The 24500-nt window shown below is 42.5% G+C and overlaps 1 protein-coding gene across 8 annotated transcripts in view; it reads right to left on the minus strand.

The window, feature by feature from the left end:
- LOC104009839 (granulocyte-macrophage colony-stimulating factor receptor subunit alpha) overlaps window positions 1–17759 on the minus strand; it is a 30055-nt gene extending 12296 nt beyond the window's left edge. For 7 of the 8 annotated variants that reach the window (XM_087757305.1, XM_087757302.1, XM_087757300.1 and 4 more), the window contains exons 1-7: window positions 16357–17222; window positions 5992–6109; window positions 5683–5819; window positions 4573–4693; window positions 2840–2969; window positions 2572–2747; window positions 1276–1406 (exon numbers count right to left, since the gene is read on the minus strand). In XM_087757305.1, coding sequence (XP_087613431.1) covers window positions 1276–1406; window positions 2572–2747; window positions 2840–2969; window positions 4573–4693; window positions 5683–5819; window positions 5992–6079 — 783 coding nt within the window. In that variant the 5' untranslated portion in view covers window positions 6080–6109; window positions 16357–17222. Of the gene's footprint in view, window positions 1–1275; window positions 1407–2571; window positions 2748–2839; window positions 2970–4572; window positions 4694–5682; window positions 5820–5991; window positions 6110–16356; window positions 17223–17369 lie in introns of those variants that run through there. The other variant, XM_087757298.1, reaches the window with a different exon arrangement.
- Window positions 17760–24500: the final 6741 nt, after the last annotated feature.

Here is a 24500-nt window from a genome sequence, read left to right on the forward strand (position 1 = left end):
ATAGGAAGTCCTAATTTGTCACGGCACAGACGTTATCCATGTGTGGAAATCATGTAATGGTGAAACAGGTATCCCAGGGATGGGAGGAAGAATGGTATTTCTTGCCTTCTTGTCAAATTCATGGACTCAAAGAATTTTCCTGCCCTTTGTCCTAAGGGGTGTTAAAATCAGGTCCTTTAGGCTCTGAGATTTGTGGAGGAGGATTTGATACCTCAGCCTCTCTGTTCTGTCGTACTTGGTGGAAACCAGACATACTTCAGCTATGGTAAAATGACATGCTCTGTGTTGCCCTGCACTTTTCCTGTGGTCACTATGGTAAATCGGTAGTTGTCTGCTCATAGCGTAGGAGAAATCCCAGCTCACTTTTGGTACAATCATGTTTACACCTGAGATAGATAGCCATCTTAGGTTCCTCTCTTATAGCAAATGGAAAGAAAGAAGGACTTTAAGGACATGATTTGTCTGTCACCTACCTTGGAAGCAGATGGGTAACACCACATCTGACTGCAGAGAGAGTAGAAGGTAACCCACTGAAAAGCAAACGCATCCATTGCGGATGCCTACCCTGGGCCTGAGTGAACTTTCCCCTGAGTTGCTGGTATTTAATTTTTCAGAGGAGTGGTTTCTATTTCATCACTGGTTTCAACCTGGAGGTTTTGGCAGACACTGTGTAGACAGGCAGGGGTCAGGTTGGCTGAACTGGGCTCCAGGGGAAGGACAGCATCTAAGGGAAGGCTGCCAAAGGGCAATAGACAGCGGAAGAGGTGGTGGAGGAGAGGTGTGGAGGCTGCGAGGGGCAAAACAGTCCCACATGTTGAAATTGAGGGGCAGTTGTGAGCTTTCCAGCATCTGCAAAATGCCATCAGCGTGGCTGAAGCCGAGGTACCCTGGGAAGCAGGGCAAGCATGAGGGACTCTGGCCTGGGCTGGAGGCTGTCGCCCAGGCCATGGCCTCATTGCAGATCACAGACTGCCATCACACGGTCATCTCTGTGAGATGTACTCATGCAGGAGAGCATCTTAAGTGCTCTCCCAGTCTTTGGACAGAGACCCCTCATAGCATTTCCCTGCTCTCCTCTGCTTTTCTGCTTTGCACCTCTCGTGAGTTTGAAATAAGGTCATAAGTAGTAGGATGTGAGATCAGCAGGGCCAGAGGAGGAGGACACTACAGCTTATGAGAGAGAAGTTAATAAATAAAGGAAACAGAAGTTTGCACGTTATAGATATACGTGTACATAGGTATGGTGCCAAATACAAACCAAGAAATTGTTTTTACCTTATTTTGTATCCTAATTTCATACTGAAAACAGTTTACGTTTTCCACATGACTTGTAAGGGGTGGTTGCCATGTAATTATGCAATCTTTAGTACAAATGACAGTGACATTTAATGGAGGAGTGAGTATTTCTGGAAAAAAAATGAAATAATTAATGTAGACTTGGTCAGTAATCAGCTACAACTCATGTGCTTATAGCAAAATACATGTGAAGTTGAGGCAACTGATGTACAGCTGTGTGCTACTGATGTTAACAAATGTTATCTGGTAAACAGGAGTAAAATACAGTAGCAAAACTTGGGAATATAGCACTTCAGTTGTTGGACATCTGAAGTAACTGAAGTTTATGTAAAAAAAGTATGAAGAATTTTATGTAATTCAGTAGTACAACCATCACAGTGCCATTTTCTTCTACATCTAAATTTCACATTGACAATACAAGTCTCCACAGGAAAAAAGATAGAGGTAGTGTGGTCGTATTCAGTTGGAAGACCAAGTCATCGGAATTTCAGTGCCTACAATAGAGTTGACTAGGTGTGATCTAAGTGCCTAACTGCTGTAGTCAGCAGAGACCTCATCAGTAGTGCCCACAATGTCTGCAAAGCTGTTTGGCGTACCATGGAGCAGGCGTGCTTGGCTGAATAGCTCTGAGCTTTACAGCCTGCATCACCTGCAGGCAGGAGTCAGTCTCGCACTGTGCATTTCAGACCACGTAGGACACCCAGGAGGACCCTGGTCTCTCACAGGTCCTGGGCCACATCTGCAAGCCTTGTGGGTGCCTCAAGTGTCTAAGGGTGTCTCAAATGGCACTAGAGGCATGTTTTTAGGCAAGTGAATCCTGTCCCAGATCTCTATTGGAGCTTACACACCTAGCTCACACATAGGTACCCACATATTTAACTAACACAGTCTTAATTTGCAAGTTGAACCCTCCCTCTGGTTTTAGCACACGTAGCTCTTGTGGCTCTCAGAGAGGTGTGGAATTAAGGGATGGCAAAATGAGCCCATCAGAAAAGTGTCCTTGAAAGTTTAACCAATGCATTTCATCATTTGGATTCCATAGATATGTTCACACCACTTATCTGAGACATTATTTCAGGCTGCCTCTACCTTTGCTTGTTTTAGTTAATTTTTGGAACTATATTCTGTCAGCTATCAGGAGCGAAGTCTGTCCTGCAGTGGAGGATTCTGTGATGGCCACAGACTTTGTTTTATTCTTCATTTCTCTTCAGAGAAAAATTACCTGCTTCCTTATTCTATAAAACAGTAGGAAAATAAAATTGTTCGCTTACTTACCAATTTCATACAGTTGAATGTACTCATCATAGAACTGGATCAGGGAGTCTTTGCTAGACCCGTTCACAAGGAAGTAAGATTTTTCAGTCACTATGCTCACATTTTTGAATCTACATCCTGTGTTTCTGCCATTTTCATCTTTAATGTAAAGCTCACATTCCATTGCATCATCATCTCTGTATATAGCAAGGTATTTTAGTTAAACGTGGGCAGTGCGATGCGTTGAATGAGAATTCAGACTTCGCTAGACTCAAGCAGACCTACTTACCTCGAGTTCTGCCAGTAGAGAAAATATTGGGTATCTCCTGGAGCATCCCTACCTGCCTGCCAAGTGCAGTTCATGAGGGAAATGTTATAAATCACACAGGAGAAATTTTCAATGGCCGACCCATTCATACCTGCAAACACAGGAATATCTGTGGTGAGGAAAAATTGTGTGACTGCTTCAAGCTGGAGGATCTTGGCACACACTTAGCTATGTTAGACACCTGCAACTCCAGCTGGTTATTGTTTGGGTTAGGCATGACAACTGAGAGAAAGCTGGACTCTCACCCTATTTTGACTACCTCTGAACTGCAGTCACACAGGTAAAGGAAGGCACATTGCCTTTTAGCATCATCCTTGGTGCTACAGAGAGAAGTATTTCTCCTTTTGGAATTAATGCCCAGGAATCCACTCCTGAAGTGTTTACACACAGCATTTAAAAAGCTAAGTCTTTTAAAAGTAAGGTGGGGCTTTTTTCTGCCCTCTGATCAAATAGCCTCCTAGCTAGAACTTTCCACCCTGACGTGGGCGACAGCGACTTTATCTCTTCCTTTTCTGGAGCACATTGAAGTGGGAACCTTGTTTCTTTGGAAGCTGCCTCGTGGCTGGGCTGTGCAGGCATGCTCAGCCTCCTTCTCTCTTCTCCTTCAGCCAATTTCCTGCTTCTTTCTGTGGTGTGCCTCAACGTCAGTGAAAGGGTGGAAGCTTCCTCTCCTGCTGCCTCCAGCCCCCTCCAGCCCCCAGTACTGAGGACACCCTTGTGGAAGCAGGGGGGGATTCCCCTGGGGATTCTGCATGCTTGGAGGCTAGGGCCAGCTGGGGAGGAACACCAAAAGCAAGAGGTTTTAGGAAGCAGTGTGTCCTGGCCAGTATTTTGAGAGTCACTGTGAGAGAGTTTCCTCTGTCAAGTCCCCAGGAAGAGATGAGTAGGGAGCGTTTTCTCTGCTCAGATAGGAGCAAGCTGCTAATCTTATCACCTCTGTCAAGTCTGAAATACCCCAGTTACGCACAGCTGTGTGACAGAAATCTTAGTGGAGAACTCTGAGTTCAGAAGGAAGGGGAAAAAGGGACATAAAAACTTCAGGTTTAGAATTATGAACGTAGGATCTGCCTAAATCCCACTGTGCTTAACTCTCACACAGGGCAGACTCAGAATATCTTTGTAAACAGTTGCCTCAACTCAATGGGTGCACAGCAACCAAGAGAACCCGTGTGTATGTGTGTGTGCATGCACGTGCACACCAGGGCCAGATTAGGAGATTGCTGTATTCAGTTTGCCCCTTGTTGCTTATCACCAGTATTTCTTTTCCTCTTCTCCTCCCATTTTATGGGTTTCACTGATCCCCAGACTGTGCCTTTAGCTACCTCTGTGGTCTGACTCCTGACAAACTCACCAACAGCCCAGCAGAAAAGCATTTAATAAAGAAATGGGCGCTTAATTTGTAATAGTCAGAACACTTATTTGAAACCACCCTTAAACCACTGTAATTTAGTGGCATTTTGGAGCCCTAGTATGAAAGAGAGTAATGCAATTACTGATAGATTTGTAGTAATGCATCTCTTGCAGAATTGTGGAAACATTCTTCACCGAGCAAATAATTTCAGAAGATCTGCAAAAAATCATTTTTAACAGAAATTAAAGCAGTTACCTACCATGTAAGGAATTGTTTTCTAAGGCAATGATTACCTATAAAAGATTGCAAATGGAGAAAACCTTACCCAGACCATAGACCTTACCTCCAGGAATAAAGTTGCAGTTTTTTGAGATGTTTGTGTTTGGCACTTCAATGGTGAAGAATACGCCTTTGTGCAGAGGCAGGTGTTGTTCCACTGAAACCCTGCATAGTGGACTATTCACCTGAAAAAGAACATGTTGGTGGTTTATTTCTCTGTTTTTCTTCTGGTGGTGTTAGATGATGCTGGCTATGGAAGTGCAACTCAGAAATTCAATTTGCAGGGCCAAAATCTTGTGTGTATATGTATGTGGTTTAGGTTTAAGTGCTAACTTTCTCCTTTACCACTTGAGGGTGATGTAGAATGGAGCTGGGTGATCAAAAGCATAACTACACAAAAAGCTTTGCAGCTGAGGAGTTGGATGCTACACTAGTGTGCAACTATTAGAGAAGGCTAATAGTACCCCAGTGGTGTAACAGAAGATGGTTAATAAATGGGGGAACCACAATGGAATTTAATCAAGGATTAAGCAAAATAGAAGTCCTCATCTGACCTCCCCAGGGGTCAGACAGGTGTCTATGGCATTATAATCTTCAATAAAGATGTGATGTGCTTTTGTAATATGTATTTCTAATTAAGGCATCTGCTTTGCTAGGCTAAATAGGCCGTTTCTAGCTTTCTTTCTGTCAAGCTTCCTACTTTTCTTCTTGGATAATGTGGGCTTGTAACAACCTGAGCTACAGGCTTCATCCAATTTACTGGGAAACAAGTGAAGAACTTGAGATAACGAAAATCCATGGCAGTGTTTAGGGAATTCCTTATTTGAAGGGTCTCTTGCTCTGTCTCTCTAAATTCTCTTTGTCTCATAGCCCTTTTTTTCAGCAGCTACCTCCCTATTGATGATTCAATGTAGGCCCAGTTCAGGCTATCGCCTCCTTTCCACTTTGGTGCCAGAACTTCAGTTCTGTGGTATGCACAGGATGCTCCTCCTGCAGTAAATGCACCTTGGCATTGATGACGGCTTTCCACAGCCCCTAACAGATCCATCTGTAGACTGCAAACAATCACTGATCAGATTTTACCTGCAACTGATTCATTTTTTCAAAGTAAGTGAAATTGATAAAAGGTAAAGAAAAAGGTGCAATTATTTATCTCAACAAATAGCAAGTTTACCTCTTTCAGTACACTTCCCGTGTCCCTGCCCATGACAGTACATTTGTACTTAGAGAAATTCTTGCTGCTCTCCCAGGAGAGTTCCATTTTTCTCCAATTCATTGTCACATTCGTAATAGGTGATTCTTGTGCTTCAGCTGAAAATGTTACAGAATAAGTTCAGTAAGTATATGCCATTGCTTTTTGTTGAATGCAAAGGATAGTATCTGTCAGGCTTTAGATGAAAATTGCCAAATTAATTGCAAATATCTCTGATAAATGAAGAATTAAACCCTGTTTCTCATATTATATCTGCGAAAACATACTTACACCCCGTACACTGGATATCAGCATGCAAGGGATGAAATAGCATCATAGACCACCAAATCATGGAAATGAATCCAAGACTGTCAAACATCTTTTCTTCTCTGGAAAGAGAGAGTGAAGCCTTCAGGGGAAAACAAAAGAAAAAAAAAAAGAAGAAAAAAGAAAAGTGATGCCCAAGTGTACTTTGGTTTTTCCAAAGCTTCGTTTTTTTTCATGGGGAGAGGCAAAGATGCTGTCTAGTTCACCCCTAGAACATATTATTTAGAAAAGCCAAGCAGAGGGTGTGCTTCAGGACTTCTGGCAGGCACCTCTTCTTTGAAAGAACTGAGTAGGCTCACTGTTGTCAATTACAACACAGCAGTTTGAGATAGAGAGCCCATAGACTCTTGCTGTGATACATATGCTCACTGTATTTGGTGCAGAGACCATGACTTAGGATTACTGTTGTCCCACATATCTATCCTAACCATACCATCAGAAAGTCCGGTTTTCTTGCTTTCTGATCCTGTGCACATTACTGCAGATTTTCCTATGCAGTGTTCCAGTTTCTGCTGCAAAGTAAGCATTTAGACTGGCTTTCAGCCATTTGTTGAAGGCACCTTTTGGGAAGTGGATGGCTTGGCTTTTGGTTGTGTCAGGGTGTGGATGACTTACTTCTCCGTGAGTGCTCTGTTGAAGCCAGCATCACCACCAGGCATGTTCAGAGCCTGTACTTGCTCCTGCCAGCATGTCTTAGATGTGCATGGAAAACGTCCCTGAGATCTGAACTGTCTAAGCAAAGCGGGAAGAGAAAGGTCTCAATCTCCATCAGGTTTTAGCAGGAATTAAATGCTGACCTGCTTGCTTACCTTTTCTTGACTATGGCAAATCTACAGTCTTGCTTGAAAGGCTTTTGGGGCTGATTTCAAGATTTCGCATAGTAAGGCCTTAATAGCCCTTAAAATAACGTTTAGAGCAATGCCCTGAATCACTTCTCATTCCTTTCCTGGAGGCGACAATCAAAGCTGACTGCAGACAGACTGTTGGGTTTCTATATGTTATTTATCAATTTCAGTGCTATTTTCTATCATCTTTTCTCCTTTTCTTTTCTCACCACAGATCAGCTAAGAACAGCTTTCCATTCAGAAAAGTACCTTAGGAGCTGAAATTTTGATGGGCCTTTCCAAAGGCCATTTAGCACTGGATAGCCCTGGATTCAGCTGCTTTTTCATTGTCCTGAATATCCCAAATAGCAGCATTTATCATAAACTTGATGACACTTCTGCCAGTTCCTGACTAACCTGAATGAATTTTTCATTTTTATATGTGGTCTCTCACTTCTCACCTCTTTTCACAGAAAACTGAATAAACTAAAGAATCCCAGTTGTTAAGTGTAGTTTGCTGTATCTCACTATTAAATAAGATACTTTTTTTTATGCTTTCTTTGTAATTATTTGGTTTGGGTCCAGAAATTGTTGAATCTTACTGTGGACATTATTAAGCTTTGAAGATGTCTGCTCTGTAATCAAAATATGATGCTAGCTCATAGAATATGTCCATAATAATTTTAAACTAATATAACTACAGTGATGCACAATTGAGCTTGGGCTATAAAATCTACTTGAGAGGATAGGAAAAATGCTAAACCTGCTTAGAGCTATTTTAGAGAATGTGACTCTCAAGTCTTCAAGTACAGTTCATTTGAACAAAGATTTACATAATTACAAACGGTGTACACCTTCATTCTTGGTATTCTGGTCCTCTGCACCTACAGCTTGCTTTCTGTAAGTTGTGAACATTTTCTAGAACTTACTTCTGTCTTTGTGTCTTTTTCAGTCTAATTTCCCGAAATGAGTTAGTATATGCTAATGAACCTTTTCAATGAGGAATGCTACAAAAGACGAGATATTTCTCAGTGTTTCTTTCCCCTCTTGACTTGCTTCCATTATGTCTTGATAGTGAGACAGACCTATTAGCGTATCTATGGATATCCTGTGTGGGATGAATTTTGATATTGAGACATTTAAAAGTAACTACAAGTTGGTATTTACATAAGCACAAGTTGTTTAAGCTCCTGTCATAGTCAATGGAGATCTGGTTGAATTCCATTCACTGCTTCTGCTGCACATAAATAATTTCTCACTACTTGTTTTAAAGCCTTTCACTATTGCTATATAGAAGTCTTATTAACCTTTTCAGTATCTTCCTATTTTTTATACATTTGATTTTCTGTTTCCCTCTGCCAAGTTTATTTGGTTTGGAAGTATTTTCTGAAAGGCATTTTTTTAAGCAGCAACCAAATCTTACAGCTGGACAGACAGCTGTAAGATACAGGTTTCTTTTGCCTACTTTTTTCTTTTCTTGTCTCTCACAGAGTGTGTGAATATTGTCTCTGGTAAAGCAGTATATAGACCATGTGTAGGAGGTTATGCCTCCCGTTCCAGGCTGTGTGGGTGTAGGAGAGGGCTGGCGTTGCTGAATGGTTCAAGAAAGTAGTTCATGGCTGTGCTTTCATGTGTTGTCCTTCTCTAGCTTAAGAAGCACTTGGTTCTGGCTGGGCTGGAGTTAACTTTCCCCAGAGCAGCCTACATAATCCTGTGCTTTGTATTCATAGCTAGAACGGTGTAGCTAGAAGTTATGCCACCACTGAGTGCTGCCATACCAGACATGTTGGAACTCCAATATAAACTGGAGTTAAAGGCAGCCAAGTGGTATGCTACAACTGATATTGCCAATGTGTTTTTCACAATTCCTTTGGCAGCAAAGTGCAGGCCACAGTTTGCTTTCACATGGAGAGGTGTCCAGTACACCTGGGATCAACTACCCCGGCAGTGGAAGCACAGTCCTACCATTTGTCATGGACTGATCTAAACTGCGCTGGAACAGGGTGATGCCCCTGAACATCTGTGATACACCAAAACCACCACTGTGTAAGGCAACAAAGCAGAAGTGTTTGAGAAGGGAAAAAGAATAATTCGGATCCTTCTGAAAGCTTGTTTTGCCATAAAAAGAAGCAAGGTCAAAGGACCTGCACAGGAGATCCAGCCCTTGGGAGTGAAATGGCAGGATGAATGTTGTCACATCTGTAAGGATGTGATCAATAAGATAAGTGCTATGTCCCCACCAGGTAACAAGAAAGAAATGCAAGCTTTCCTAAGCCTTGTGGGATTCTGGAGAATGCATATTCCAGGTTATAGTCAGTTTGTGAGCCCTCTCTATTGAGTGAGCCAAAAGAAGAACTATTTTGAGTGGGGCTCTTAGCAACAGCAAGCCTCTGAGCAGATCAAACAGGAGACAGCTTGTGTGGTAGCTGTTGGGCCAATCTGTACAGGAACAGCTGAGCAAATTGTGCTCTACACTGCAGCTGGGGAGCATGGCGTCACCTGGAGCCTCTGGCAGAAAACACCAGGTGAAACTCGAGGTTGACCTCTAGAGTTTTGGGGTATTGAGGACTGGAAGCCTGCTACACCCTCACTGAAAAAGAGATACTAGCAGCATATGAAGGGGTTTGAGCTGCTTCAGAAGTTGTTGGTACAGAAGCACAGCTCCTCATGGCACAGCGATTGCCTGTACTACACTGGATGTTTAAAAGAAACATCCCCTCTACACATTATGCCACTGATGCAACATGGAGTAATTGGCTAGCATTGATCATGCAACAGGATCAAATGGAGAACCCCAACCACCCAGGAATCCTAGAAGAGATCATGGACTGGCCAGAAGGTTTTGGAGCATTGCCTTAGGAAGCGACTTGTGCCCAAGAGGCGCTGCCATATAAGTTATCAGAAGATGAAAAGCATTATGCTCCGTTAACCGATGGATCCTATCATGTTGTAGGAAACCATCGGAAGTGGAAAGCTACTGTGTGGAGTCCCACACAACAAGTCATTGAAGGAGAAGGTGAATCAAATCAGTTTGCAGAAGTGAAAGCCATCCAGCGGGCCCTAGAGACTGCTGAACAAGAAAAGTGGCCAGTATGCTGTCTCCATACTGACTCCATACTGGATGGTGGCAAATGCCCTATGAGGGTGGCTACAACAGTGGAAGCAGACCAACTGACAGTGCAGAGATAAACCCATCTGAGCTGCTGCATTGTGGCAGGACATCACTGCCTGGGCAGAAAACATTGCTCTAAAGGTACATCATGTAGACTCTCATATGCCCAAGAACCACACCAATAAGAACATTGAAACAATGAACAGGTAGACAAGACTGACAAAATTGAAGTGGCTCAGGTGGATGTGGACTGGGAGCATAATGGCGAGCTATTTGTAGCTCGATGGGCCTATGAAATGTTGGGACATCTAGGGAGAGTTGCAACATACAGATGGGCTTGTGATCAAGGGATGGACCTGACCATGGTGCCCATCATGCAGGTCACCCATGAATGTGAAAAATTTGACACACTCAAGTGAGCCATGTGAGTAAAGTCTTCCTGGAATAGAGCGTGGTGGCTGGGTTTTTGATGTGGCAAGGACTGGCAAATTGACTATGTTGGGCCACTGCCACGAACCTGCCAAGGCAAGTGTTACATACCATGATGGAAGCAGCTACCAGGTGGCTAGAAACATACCTGTAAACCATGCCACTGCCTGAAACACCATCTTAGGCCTTCAAAGGCAAGTTTTATGGCAACGTGGTAGCCTAGAAAGAATTGAGTCAGACAATGGGACTAATTTCCGAAAAAACCTCATAGACTCCTTGGCTGAGAAACACAGCATTGATTGGGTGTATCACATCCCCTATCACCCACAAGCCTCCGGAAAAATTGGATAGTATAACGGGCTGTTAAATACTATGCTGAGAACATTGGCCACTGGGACATGGAAGCATTGGGATTTAAATTTAGCAGAAGCCACCAGAGGATCTGCTAACTGTCCTGGTCCTGCCCAAACAAAGGCCCTGCATACCGTGGGAGGAGATAAGGTCCCCGTAGTGCACATAGGGAAGTTGCTGGGGAAGGCGGTGTGTGTTCTTCCTCCTTAGGAAAAGGTAAACCCCTTAGTAAGATTGTCTTTTCTCAAGGACCTGGGTGTACTTGGTGGGTAATGCAGAAGGATGGGGAGATCCAGTGTGTACCTCAAGGAGATTTAACCTTGAGGAAACACAACCCATGATGTGAATTGTATGCTGTAGGAAGTAACATAGCAGCAACTACCTGAAACAACAAAGAGTGACCTTCGCAAGGAACCTGTGAGCACAGCGATGAACAAAACCACGCTGGTGTTGGAGCCCAGCAATCAAACATGCTACTTCCCCCTTCCTGAGCAACGACCTTGACAGATGGGCCAAAGTCTTAGCCTCTTCTTATGGACATTTTGGGGAGTGACAGAGGCCCATGGAATGGGGAATAATATCTAGCTATTTGTTAAGGGACAGGGGATATTAATTAATGAGAATGTATAAATTTGTATGTTAGATATAAAGGTGCTTTAAGTATGTAGTATAAGTTGTAAGTGTTGGTAAGAGGGGGTTTTAGGAATGAAAATGAGATACAATGGGATGGTCAGAAGACATGTGAATGTATCAAAGTATGTGGGACCTGAGCATGATAAAAATAGTATGGAATAAGGGGTGGAGATTGCATTGGGTCTGGCTGGGATGGAGTTAGCTTTCCCCAGAGCAGCCTATATAGTGCTGTGCTTTGTATTTGTAGCTAGAACAGTGTTGATAACACACCTATGTTTTGGCTGTTGCTGAGAAGTGCTTGCACAGCGTCAAGGCTGTCTCTCCCACCCCACCCTACCCACCCCACAAAGGCCAGTAGTCTGGGGGTGGGCAAGAGGTTGGGAGGGGACACAAATGGGACAGCTGACCCAAACAGACCAAAGGGATGTTCCATACCATATGATGTTATGCTCAGCAATAAAAGCTGGGAGAAAGGAGGAGCGGGTGCAAGAAGGCATTTGTTATAAAGCTTCCGAAGCAACTGCTGTGCATATTGAGGCTCTCCTTCCCAGGGAGTGGCTGGATAATGTCTACTGATGGGAAGTAGAGAATAAAGAAGAGGAGGAGTGAGAGAGCGGCTTGGTTGGCACCTGGCAGCCAGCCAAGGTCAAACCACCAGAGTATTTTTTTCCTGTTTGTTATCATATATGGCTCTACACTTTTCAAACTAGATTAACTCCCTCTGTTCTTAGAGGTTTACATCCCTCACCCCAGAACAGTCAAATTTTGCTTCTTGCAGTGCCAGAAACTGAGGAGTCAGATGTTACAGACCACTGTAGGAAATTTAAATTACTAAGGAAGTGTGAGTACCTGCAAAGGGTGACTCCACATTCATTCCTGTGGTGTGGAGGTCTGAGCAGAGCTAGTCAAACACTGGCATCAATTTTTGTCAAGCATATCTGTGTCTTAGGTACCATTTTCCTTTTCTCAGAGGAAGTTAAAACTCTTTGGAAGAGACATCTCTATTCCCAGCATTTGTTTTTCTGGTTTTTTTTCTACATGAAGAAGCAACACTGGTTAATGTTTTTTTTTCTTTTAGTATTTCCTAGTAGTGTCACTTCCTAGTAGCAATTTTCTTGACTGCAGGTATTTCTAAGGTTAATTCTAAGACTGTGAGGTAAATTCTTACAAATTCAGGAAAAAAAGAAACATGGTAATATTTTGTTACTTGTCAGTTCTTTTATATTAATTTTTATGATCATTTCAGAGTGCTGATTCCAGATTGACTCCATTTGTGGTGAAAGCAAAAACCCAGACAGACCATCCAAGCAAGGTGGAGAGTTCAATATTTCCAGGAGGCACCTCACATTTCATGGAAATCGGCTTGATGTGACCCATCCATCATGGTGTCCAGCAATCAAGCCAGGACAGGACATCATGTCAGTGTTGCAGCAGAGTGAGATTCTTCACTGTAGCCTGATTCTTCTCTGCTTATCTCTTGCAGCATCAGTCTTTTTTTTTTGTAAATCATCATGCTACAGTAAGGATGTGGCCACAGCTGTTGGGAAGTGATACTGAAGAATCTTAAGCACAAACAGTATGGCAGACTGGATGCGAAATTCTATGTGAGATATTGATCTCAACAGTTATTTCCACTTTCCCATGCTCTCAGTGATCTCTCCAGTAATGCACATAGGAACCTTGAGACGTCTTGTCCTTCTAGTCTGCCCCTTTCCATATAACCATGTTTTTCTCCATTTTGTGCCATCTGTTCAGTCACTCTTAACACTTTCTCCTTCCTTTCCTCATCCCACATTCCTTTTTAGGCACTTATTTTCTTACTCTCTGGCAACTGTCTGCTCACCTTTCCTTAATATGCTTCATTCTTCTTGTCATCTCCCTCTGTCTGCTCTGATGACGACTCTGCTTTCAAAATCTTCCTCAGGTTTCCTACACATGACAGCAGCCCCATGCTGCAAGCAGTCTCCACGTTTTCTCATGGAAATGCTTGTCTGGAGCACTGCCGAAGGAGTCGTCTGCAGCCCTGCCTGCTTAGAGGAGCGTTTGCTTGGAACCATTGCCTCCAGGCTCTGGATGTGTCATTGGGCTTTCAGTGGGAATAGCAGGGCCTGTAAGTGTTCACTTTCCTCATAAGAAATGACCATTTCCATTGACCACAGCACTAAGGCAGTTTGCTTCTCAAAGGATTTGTGTTTCATGGTTAACTGACTTTTAAAACAAATTACATGAGAATGAATTAGTGTTGGCTTGTACTTATGTTCTCTCTATGGCCCCAGCTGAAGGTGCTAACACATAGCCAGGTCCCTTGGCTTTTCTGTGGCCTGCAGGCAGGATAAGAGATATAGGTGCTCTGGTGAGCCCTAAGCCATTTCCCTGACCCATCCATACCTTCTGGCCCGTGGCCGAGCAAATGGCTCCAGCATCACGTCTGTAGGAGCTTTGAGGCTCCAAGACCCCCACCTTCTCCCAGACTGGTCTTTTGCAGAAAGTTATGGTAAAACTCCCTCTGCTCTGAACAGACCTCAGTATTGAAGGTGTCAGAAGGAACACATACTTATGTCAAACTGGTTGGGAGTGTTATTTGGAGGATCAGACCAGAAGGGTCTGATATATATTCTTGTGTAAGTAAGTGGTATTTCCTCATATTTCATTAGTATAAGAGAAAATATAGAATCTATTATTAGGATGAAACCCCCCATCCTTAACTCTATGCTTGTTTCTGCTTTGCTTCTTTCCTTTTTCTCTCCTGGCCAGCCTCACAAGTGTCTTGACTTCTCAGCATGTGTCTACCCTGCTATGTAGGGGAGGGCTCCAGAGAGGACTCAAGCACCTGGTTTCCCCACTCCTCAATTCTTAGCTCACTCCCTATCTCTCTCCAAGACAGGTTTGCTATAAACCTAATATATCTACCTAACCTATGTGAATATGAGCCAGCCAGTGGTACTTGGCCTTGGAGCTTTCTTTTATTTAGAGGTACATGCATAGGCTGTATGTTTAAATTTTCCGCTAGCAAAATCTTATCAAGGAAAACATTGCTAAACTTACTTACTATCTAATGTTACCAGATGTATGATGTGTCTTAATCAGCAGTAGTGATCATATCCCTGCTAAGTTGGATGCTAGCAAACATGAGTCTCTTTGGCCTTTTGTAGCAATGCATGGTCAAACTCAATCTGCTCTAGAATGATCTCAGTATCAATGTGTCAGAAGGAAAATACAGTCACATTTAAAAGCTGTGGTATGCCTATAGCAGTTTTTACAGAAAGCATCCATTAAATACTGACTTATGCACTTTCTGTTCTTACCCTCGTAGTCTGTACAGCCTATTGTCTTCGCTCTTCGGTTGTGAGTGCAGGATATTACCAGAAAATGTCACCTGCGACCAAGGTTCCTTGGTTCTAATTCCCAGCTTTGCCAGTGACTTTATTTTCCTGAGTGTCATTGGGAAAGTTGCTCCTGCCCATGACACACTTCCAGAAATGAAAATTTGAATTTTACTCATAGAGTGATGTGAGGATAAACTGATGCTTATACATTGCAAACAAACTGATACTTATACATTGCGGACATACGGAGAGTACCATACACTTGCTAAGCATCCCAGGAGGCATAGAAATAGGAACAAAAACCTTACAATGCATACCAGGCAATGAAATAGTCCTCTCAAATTGCTGCCTAAATGCAACTTTCCCAGAATCAGTTCAGTCTTTAGATCAGTATTTTGATTTCTGTAGATGATAAACTGGAAGAAGTGGTTGATATACCACTATTGCGCTTCAGAGGGACCTGGACAGGCTAGAGAAATGGGCTGACAAGAATCTCATGAAATTCAGCAAAAAGGGAAGTGCCGAGTCCTGCACCTGGGGAGGAACTGCCCCTGGCACCAGCACAGGCTGAGGACGACCTGCTGGAAAGCAGCTTTGCAGAGAAAGCCCTGGAATCCTGGTGGACAACAAGCTAACCATCAGCCAGCAATGTGCCCTTGAAGAAAAGAAGGCCAAAAGCATCCTGGACTGCATTAGGCAGAGCATTGCCAGCATGTTGAGGGACGTGAACTTTCCCCTCTGCTCAGCACTGGTGAAGCCAGACCTGGAGTGTGGGTCCAGTTCTGGGATCCCCAGTACAAGAAAGATATAGAGCTACTGGAGAGAGTCCAGCAAAGAGCCACAAAGATGTTTAAGGGCTCTGACATATGAGAAGAGGCTGAGAAAGATAGGACTGTTCAGCTTGGAAAGATGAAAGCTCAGGGAGATCTTATCCATGTGTATAAATACCCAGTTGTGGGGAATAAGGAAGATGGAGGAAGACTCAGCTCAGTGGTGCCCAGTGACTGGACAAGAGGCAATGGGCAAAAACTGAAATAATGGAAATTCAATTTAAACACAAGAAAACACTTTTTGCTGTGAGGGTAGTCAACCACTGGAACAGGTTTTCCAGGGAGGTTGTGGAGTCTCCAATGTCGGAGATTCTCAAACTTAACTGGACAAAGCCCTGAGCAACTTGCTGTAGCTGACCCTGCTCTGAGCAAGGGGTGGGACAGAACAATCTCCAGAAGTGCCTTCCAACCTCCACCATCCCAAGATTCTGTGATTTACTTTTTTTCAAGAAATAGAAATCCACATATTTCTAGTTAGATTAATTTATAGAAAGGGTACAAAAATAGCATTTCTTTCAGTTATTGCAAAATAGATGTCAGATAACAAATATCAAATAGCAGACCAGTCATCATGGACATTTCATAATCTTCCTTGAATCTTGCAGAAATCTTTAGAAATTTTATATATACACAGATTTACATTTTTAATCAAATAGGCTAAACCATCACCAAAATTTTGCCCAGACTTTCTCAAACAGGAAGCTAATCCAGATTTTTTACGTTTGCTAGTATAACTGTATCTAACTTAAGTCTTGGCAAACATTTGTATTCTGCACAAAATCTTCTGTGGCACAAGAAAATCAATAGACAACATAGAGACATACCTTCTCTTGAAAAAGCCCTCCTCCTTTATCTTGTTTGATTTTGGATCACAGCAGCAAGGACACTTGAACCTCTAGCTGTGGTCATGCAGGCATCGGTAAGTGTCTTGCTCTGCCAGTTAACTTTTTTTACTGCATGCTGGTATTAAACAGCAAATGCTGCAAGTCCGAAAGTGACACAGTTTATCATTTCCCTTGCTGCTTTCAAACTTCCTTAAATTTCCTAATTTGCAGATGTTAATGATTTCACACGAACTGATCATGCAACTAACTCTTCCTTCCTGTTATGTTGGATGAACTAAGCCTTGTCACAATATGCAAACTCATTATACAAAAATACATAAATACTTAGTAGTCATAGCACACAAATATGCTCATAGAAATACCTCTCCTACAAATAAACACATTTTCATAAATAATATGTTCTAGAAATAACAGCAGTGTTGTGCGGCTAGTCCGTGTTGAAAGTGCTTACAGCATGGCCAGTTAATTCTGTCAGGACCTGACTGGCTGTATGCATCATTTATGACCGCTGCACCAGCCCACATTCTCCTTTGAGGAAGATCAGTCCTTAGCATGCATTTGCAAACAGCCAAGAAAGTTAGGTCTTACATATTTGCAGGCAAAGAAGTGGCAAGGAGAATATCAGATCCAAATTTCTGAACTTCCTCACTGCCCGATTTTGGGGTGGTTTTGTTTGGTTCATCTTAGGGTACAATATCATGGGTTAGGTGCAAAAGAATTAAAAGAAAATATGCAAAGCATTTGCTGAATTTAGCAATGTCAAGTTCGCAAAAGACTTTGCAGTCATATAAATATGAGAGTCTAAGCCACAGTGTTTGCTTTAACTTTCAGCAACTTTAGATGTGGCTCTGGGTCATGCTGAGTGTTAGCCACTTCCTAGTTTGGTTTACATGATATCTGGCATGAAGGTATATAATCTTAATTTAATAGATTCTTTTCACTTCTTGCTGTTCTAAGTGCATGTAGCAAGAGTGATTTGAATTACTCCCTACCTTCCACTCCCAACACAGGCACAACAGCAGGAAGGTGAAGAATTCCCCAGGCTTCTTAGGAGTGAGGCAGGATCCTTAGTAGTTAGTCTGTTAGAGGAACTATTCTTAACCCTGCTTTCCTTGAACCAAAATAATTTTTTTTTTTTTTTGCTTGTGTATGTGGTCAGATCCACCAACAGCAAATTGCTTCACAGACATTTCAAATTTTAAATGTCTCTGCTTTTCTGTCTACACTTCTCAGTCTTGCCCACCTTTACCCAGTGATTCTCATCAGAAGGGCATGTTAGTAATATTTTCCATTTTAAAACCTTGAGGTTATGGATGAAAAAAACCTATAGCTAAGTTAAGTGAGTAATACTGAAGGCAGTGGCTCAGCTGCAGAATTTGGCCTCTAGAACCACACACCTGACGCTGATGCAGTCCTTGCCAGCTTTCTCAGTACCTTGGGAAGAGGACTGGCATGTTTCAAATCTTATACTTACTAAAGGATTTAATTTGCTTATTTTATGTAGCCTAAAAGGAACACAGCTAGTACATGTGTCATTGTGGTCTGGAATTGCCTATTCATCAAATATGCTCTACTTGGGTACCACCAGCCACCTCAGTGACCACTACTACCTTGCTTAACTTTTCTATAACACCATCCTCCTGTGCCACACATATTTGCGATGCAAAGTGTGTGTCAGTGTGCCTGATTACTTTTGATGAAGGGATTTGCATCCTGTTGTGGTGGGATGTTTGGACAGGTTCTGGGTAACCTGAGGGTGGTCTCACAGCGTCATCTGACCAGTACCTTCAAGCTGCCCAAACAGTGGTTGAATTAGCTTTAATTGATCCATTTTAAACTCTAGCCTGGATTAATTCATCAGGGCTCTGTGTGCACCAACTGGTGCAGCCACCCTTCTCCTCTTCTTGGGGTCTGGCTGCCTGTGCTCCCTCGCTGGGTGGTATGGGATAAGCCCTGGTCAGGGAGGGCACAGCCCTGCTGGCACCGTGGCTGCCCTCAGGTCCTGGACAAGACCAGGTCTTTCTTCGGGACCATCTCCCTTCAGGACATAGGAAATCTTTTGTGTCCCCCTTCAACAGGCCCCACCTTCTCCTGGGAACAGTCATCTCAACAGCTTGTGAACTGCCGCAGTCTACAGCCTGGTGTTTATGGTGAGAAACGATTTTGCTTTTGTTTAATGTGCTTTTCTGTGGTTTATTCTAGTTTGGTATTGGCAATGTGAGTGGCTGAGACTCCCCCAAGAGTAGTCAAGGGTGGGAAGAGGCCTTTCTGGTTCTCCCAAGACAGTCCCTTCCAGCACCAGAGCTCTTGGTCCACGGGTATAGGGTGGTCTGCTGGGATCCCTTGCAGGTCGTGTTCCACACTGTTGATGTAGATGTTGCCAGCCAATTCATGAACAGCTTGTCATAAATGAAAGTCAGAAAATTCATTCTACATGTTCTGAAAAATCTGTTAATAATAATGTCTCAGTTTAGCATTAACATTTGCAGTGTTAGGAGGAGCTCTAAGAAAAACACCAGGCTAATTAAAGCTTTGGAAAAGTTACCAACCTTTCATAAGAAAGGAGCAGGTGGAACAACTGTGTTCATATCTTTCAAGAAGTTACCACATGTTGTATGAAGCTCTTTTGTAACAGACTAGCAAGGTCTGTAACACAGAGTTCTAGGAATTGCATAGCACGATTTTTCAAAACACTGTTTTTGAAAAAGCTATTTTAAAAGAATTATATTTTTTACCTTTTCCTTTTCTGTACAATGTACATTCAAGTGAGTAGTGAATGATTTCAAGGTTCCTTTTGGACTATTCCTTCAGCCTGTCTGGGTCCCTCTGGATGGCAGCCCCCGTCTTGAGCAAAGCAGCTGGTCACCCCAATTTGATGTCATCTGCAAACATGATGACAATGCACTCCATCACCTCCTCCAAGTCATTGATAAAGATGTTAAACTGGATACGTCCCAGGATAGACCCCTGTGGTACCCCGCTTGTCACAGGCATTTATCCTTGGTAAAATCGTATTGACTGTTCCCAGTGACCTTCTTCTCCTTAAAGTGCTCAGGAATGTGCTCCAAGAGGACTCACACCATGTCTCCCAGACTGATAGGCCTGCAGTTCCCTGCATTGAACTTTCAGACTTTTTTTGAACATGGGTGTAACACCTTTCCTGAATAAGTTGAAGTATGTTATCCCTTTCCAGGAGAAAACAGGAAACAAATGAGGAGTTTGTATAGCATCTATATAACAAGGCCATAATGCCATCTCCCAAGTGTCTCGATATTGTCTTTCTTATACCTTCCTATTCCCTTCCCTACAGAGAGACAATGAACGGATCATAGCTCATGGCTAGGTTTTGGTGGATTAGAGCCAAACTATGCTGCACTCTGGCAATTTTGCCCAAGAGTAAAGATATCATGAAAGGTTGTATAAACTAGTGTACAACATGTGTGTGTGCACACACATCATATCTAGTACAACCCCATCACTCTTTTAGCAAGTGATTGTGAGCATTTCAACTCTGGCCAGTGCTGCGTACTGAGAGAAATACAAAAATGGTTTGCATGTGTGTCCAGCATGAACTCAGCCTCATTAAGAAATTGTCCTTGTTCTGATCTGCTGCAATAAGCTTCCCAGGCAAGTCTTCGACCAAAAAGCAATCATTAATTTTGTCAAAGGCAGTAGGTGTGCCAAGAGCTGTTTGCATCAAGATACAGTAGAAGCTGGACAGTGTGGGGGATAGCCCCTGGCTGCACTGGTAACTGGAAGGCTCCCCACCGCTGGAACATGTCCAGGAGCAACTGTTCCCAGCACTGGTTCGGCCAGGATTTGCAAGCAATGTCCTCAACAACTGCTGGACATAGTCCAGAGGTTAGCTCAGGTCAGGGCTCATTTCTAAAGGCTGTTTTCATGTGTCCACTTTATTTAAAGGTTCAATAAAATGTATCTGGGCTCTTACATGGCAATTGGCCTCAGTGCAAGAAAGTAGTCCTGGGAGTATTTAGTCTAATAATCAAATGTCTAGTATCATTATAAAACTAGTCTAATAATCAAATAGCTGTGTTCAAATGTCTAGTACAGAAATCGGAGCCTTTGAGTCTCAAAGTGAAAAGCAATTTTACACCAAATCATAAACCTGATGTGTCAGTGATTCCTCATCCAATTATGAAAAACATTGTGAGACCCCCAATATCTGAATCTCAGAGACCAAAAGGAGCAGCAGGAAATATTAGTTATCAAAATTAGTGGGGCTACTCAGAGGATAAAGTTCTTTTTCTTGTGAATGAATGTTCTCAAAGGCTAATTCTGTTAAGGGGGAAAATTGCTGAGCATTTTCTCTTTGAGTCTTAAGGATCACCTTAGGAGTCCTAGTGAGCTTCCAGCATTGCATCCTCAGGTAGGCACAAGTAGGTGGTTCACCAATCAACCATCCAAACTAGGGAGGTGGATGAGAAGACTCCTTTGGTATAACTCCAGATCAAGGCTGAGCCTTGTATGGAATTAGACTTTAACAGAAGATGGAAGTTTTGTTTGTGCTCTGCTATTACTTGCTCAAATTCTGACTTCCTTGCTGGAATATGCTTCTTTCCCAAAGAAAGGAGCCCAGAAATCTAATTATACCAGTAAAATAGAGTTTGTTGCTGTGCTCCTGATCTCTGTCAAGGGTATCAAGAGACACCCCAGGGAAATGAGAGTATTTGCCTCTTGTCTTCTGTGCTGATGTCATGGTCTCTACTGATTACTTAGCTCTTACAAGGATTTACAAGGGCTTACATTGTCTGCCTGTTGCTGCACTTTGTAAGGGATGTAAAGGATGTAAGGGAAATTAGGTTTTTGCCCAGTACTGGTAATACTGTAATTCTGTAGAAATGTTACCTAACATTCTTTGCTTCTACAAAGCCTTCACATGTGAAGCCACTATGGCAGTACATGATAAGGACATGGCTATGCCCAGTCTGGTATCTTCCCACACAGTTAAATCAAACATTGAAATGTATTCTTTGGGTCCCATTCATAATACAAATAGATCAAATAGTAGGTTTTTTTGCCTCTTTAAAAAGAAAAATCTCCTTGATCCTGGCATAGCAAAGTAAAAGGGTAAGGGAGGCTGTACAAAATAAGAATGCATTTGTCAAAAAGTTGGAGCCCTCACCACAGAAGGAAAACAGGAAAGCATATGAATTCTGACAGGGTAAATACAAGAACACAATAAGTCAGGCCAAAAACATTTTTTTATGGAACAACCTGTAAAAGGAATAAAAGAAATCTAATAATAAATAATTTCCCAAAAAAGGAATCTTGTCAGAAACCATTGAGCAAATAGATGATTAAGGTAAATTAAAAGATTTGTTAAAGGAGGTAAGGTGACATCCGAAAGTATCAGTGAGTATTTGGTACTACAGATGCCCTCAAGGATGCTGTCATGCTAGGACTTTTCTTCAAGAGGAATGCCAGTCAAAGGGTTTAGGGAAAAAAATCAACATCACATCGTTAAACCAGGAGAAAAGTCTGAACTGCTCTGAGATAAGAAGAGGATCCTCACATGGATAAATAGTTACAAGTAGTTTGAGATAATAGAAACCAAAGATGACTGTGAGGAAGTTCAATAACCTGATAATAGTGAGTGACTGAATGATAAATTGGCAGATGAAATGCCAATTTCATGTCCAATGTACAAAAATGTAAATTTTCACACATGATGAAGAAAAATCCTAACATGCTGATGTGATGGATTGGCTGGCTGGACATTTTACCCTGATGCGGTACAGCCTTCATGCCCCTGTATATTGCTGTTGCTATATGATAAATTTCCAAAGATTTTTCTGTCTGGTCTAAAAATGCTTGACTTGGGAGGCTGCATCGTCTGAGCATGAGAGAACTCCACTTGTCCTCTGGAACAGGGAAGACACAACCAGCAGGACAGAATCCCTTCTGAAATCACTTATGCTGATAAATCGCGTGAGCAGTTCAGTGTAGGGATCCAGCAAAGCAAGAGTGTAAAGAAACCCAACAATCTAACATTGGAAAGAATAGCTACTTGTAAATTAATAAAAGTGTTAGCAGAAACGTGGCCCAGCGTTATCAGAAAGAGAGGAGAACATTAAGGGCTGAAATGATAACAGTTTTCTAAGGCTTCCTTCGAGAGATTGGCTGCAATGGTCAGCTAAATCCAACATTTAGCGACGAAACCTCTCAAGCCTGTCACATTTAGATACTACTGCTCTAAGCAGAGAAAACAGGCAATAGCGCTTTTACAGTATTCTACCCAGCAACACTAAAGGAGGGCCTCTCCTGCAGAACATAATTTCAAATTTGAAATATAGCAAAGTAAACCTTAGGTCTCCCAGCCTTCTGGGAAAATGGCCTAACAGAGCCTACATCAAGAACAATATCCCAGAAGATATCCCTATTCACATCTCTTCAGAAATAGTTCCCTTATGTTTATCACTTACCTGAAAAGGCTGTTTCTAGCCCTTTCAAAAGTGCTCCATCCATACAAATGAATTTATGGCAAGGTAAGGCCATGTCAGACACCTGCGACCAACAAAGGAATTAGAAATATTTTTCTGAAAACCTTTGATGGAGCTTATATGTTTACCAGGAGTGAACCTGTAAGAACAGAGGTTGGGTATACAATTCCCATAGAAAATGAAAGAGGAAAAAACAGTTGGTCCAAACCTAATGTACTTATCCTCCAAGATGAACCATTATGCTGTGCACATGAGTCTGATCTTTTTCAAACAGAAATGTAAGTCTGTGCTTGTCTCAAAGTCTCAGTATTAGGTATAGCACTTTCCAAGGAATACATGTAGTTGTTGTCTTGTGAGGATATGATACTTCTTCATAAGTCTGAGAATCCTCCAGTGGTCAGAAGAATCTAGGCCTCCTCAGGCTGCTTTCTCCAGCTGTATCTCACCTCATACTGGGAACTGTGAATGCTATTGGAAATGTCCAAACCCTAAAAAGGACAAAAGTTCTCACCAGACTAGTCCCTTTCCTTGCTGATAAGGATCTGCATAATTCTCAAATTCCTTGGTCTGCAGTATTGTTGGATCAGAAGGTGAGAACTATGTTCCTACATCTATATAAAATGAGCATATTATCAAAATGGGTTACATTCCTCCACAATAAGAAGACCTAAGCACCCTGTTTTTGCTACTGTACCTTGGTGCTTTCTCCTTTGAATAAGAGTCACAATTTATGATGCTTTCTGACTGAAAAGACTAGTACTCCTTTGGGGATGCAGCTTTCCTATGCTTCCCCAAGCCCTAACCCTAAGGCTGTATATTAGGTGGAGAATGCATCAGGAAATGAAAAAGAAGTGCTGGCTCAAACTGCCAGCTCAGCACTGAAAAGAAACCAGACCTTTCTGAGTCAAGCCCTGTTCCCAAGTGGAGGAGGCATGTGTTATGCAGTAGTTCTCTAAGCAGCTGTACCGGTACATAGTACGACTCCAGCTCTCCCAGTTGCTTTAAGTGTACAAATGGGTACCACTGTTTCACAACAGGGACTTAGAAAGACTGACCAGCTTTGATAAGAGCCATTTAGAGAAATACTTAGAGAAATATTTAGGTTGGCATGTACCTCTGAAGGTCATTGAGTCCAACCTCCCACTTAAAGCAGAGCCAACTTCAGTGTCAGATCCAGTTGCTTGTCCAGTTCTGTTTTGAATATATCCAAAGATGGAGATTTCGCAGCCTCTCTGGACATCTGTTCCAGAGACCATCCAACCACTCTCACCTGTAAATCATTCTTTTTCCTTATATCAAACTGGACCTCTTCCTGCAACTTGTGACTGTTCCCTCTCATCCTCACACTGCGCAACTCACAGACAAGTCTGTTCTGTCTTCATTACATGCAGCGGAAGACAGCGGTAGATCCCCTTAGCTTCTATTCTCCAGGCTGAAAAATCCCAGGTCCTTCAGACCACCATAATCATCTTGGTGCCCCGCTGCTGAACTAACCCATTTTGTCAATGTCTTTCTTGTACTAGGAGGCTGAAATCCGGACATGAAACTGCACATGGAGACTCAGGAGTGCTGAGTAGAGGGAATAATCACTGCCTGGTCCACTCCTCCTCGTATAGCCTACTATGTGGATAATTTTCATTACCATAAGGAAGCACTTCTGAT

This window comes from Nipponia nippon, unplaced genomic scaffold (genome assembly GCF_047370975.1).
Source record: "Nipponia nippon isolate SJK-2023a ecotype South Korea unplaced genomic scaffold, ASM4737097v1 scaffold_2, whole genome shotgun sequence".
Taxonomy (NCBI): Eukaryota; Metazoa; Chordata; class Aves; order Pelecaniformes; family Threskiornithidae; genus Nipponia; species Nipponia nippon.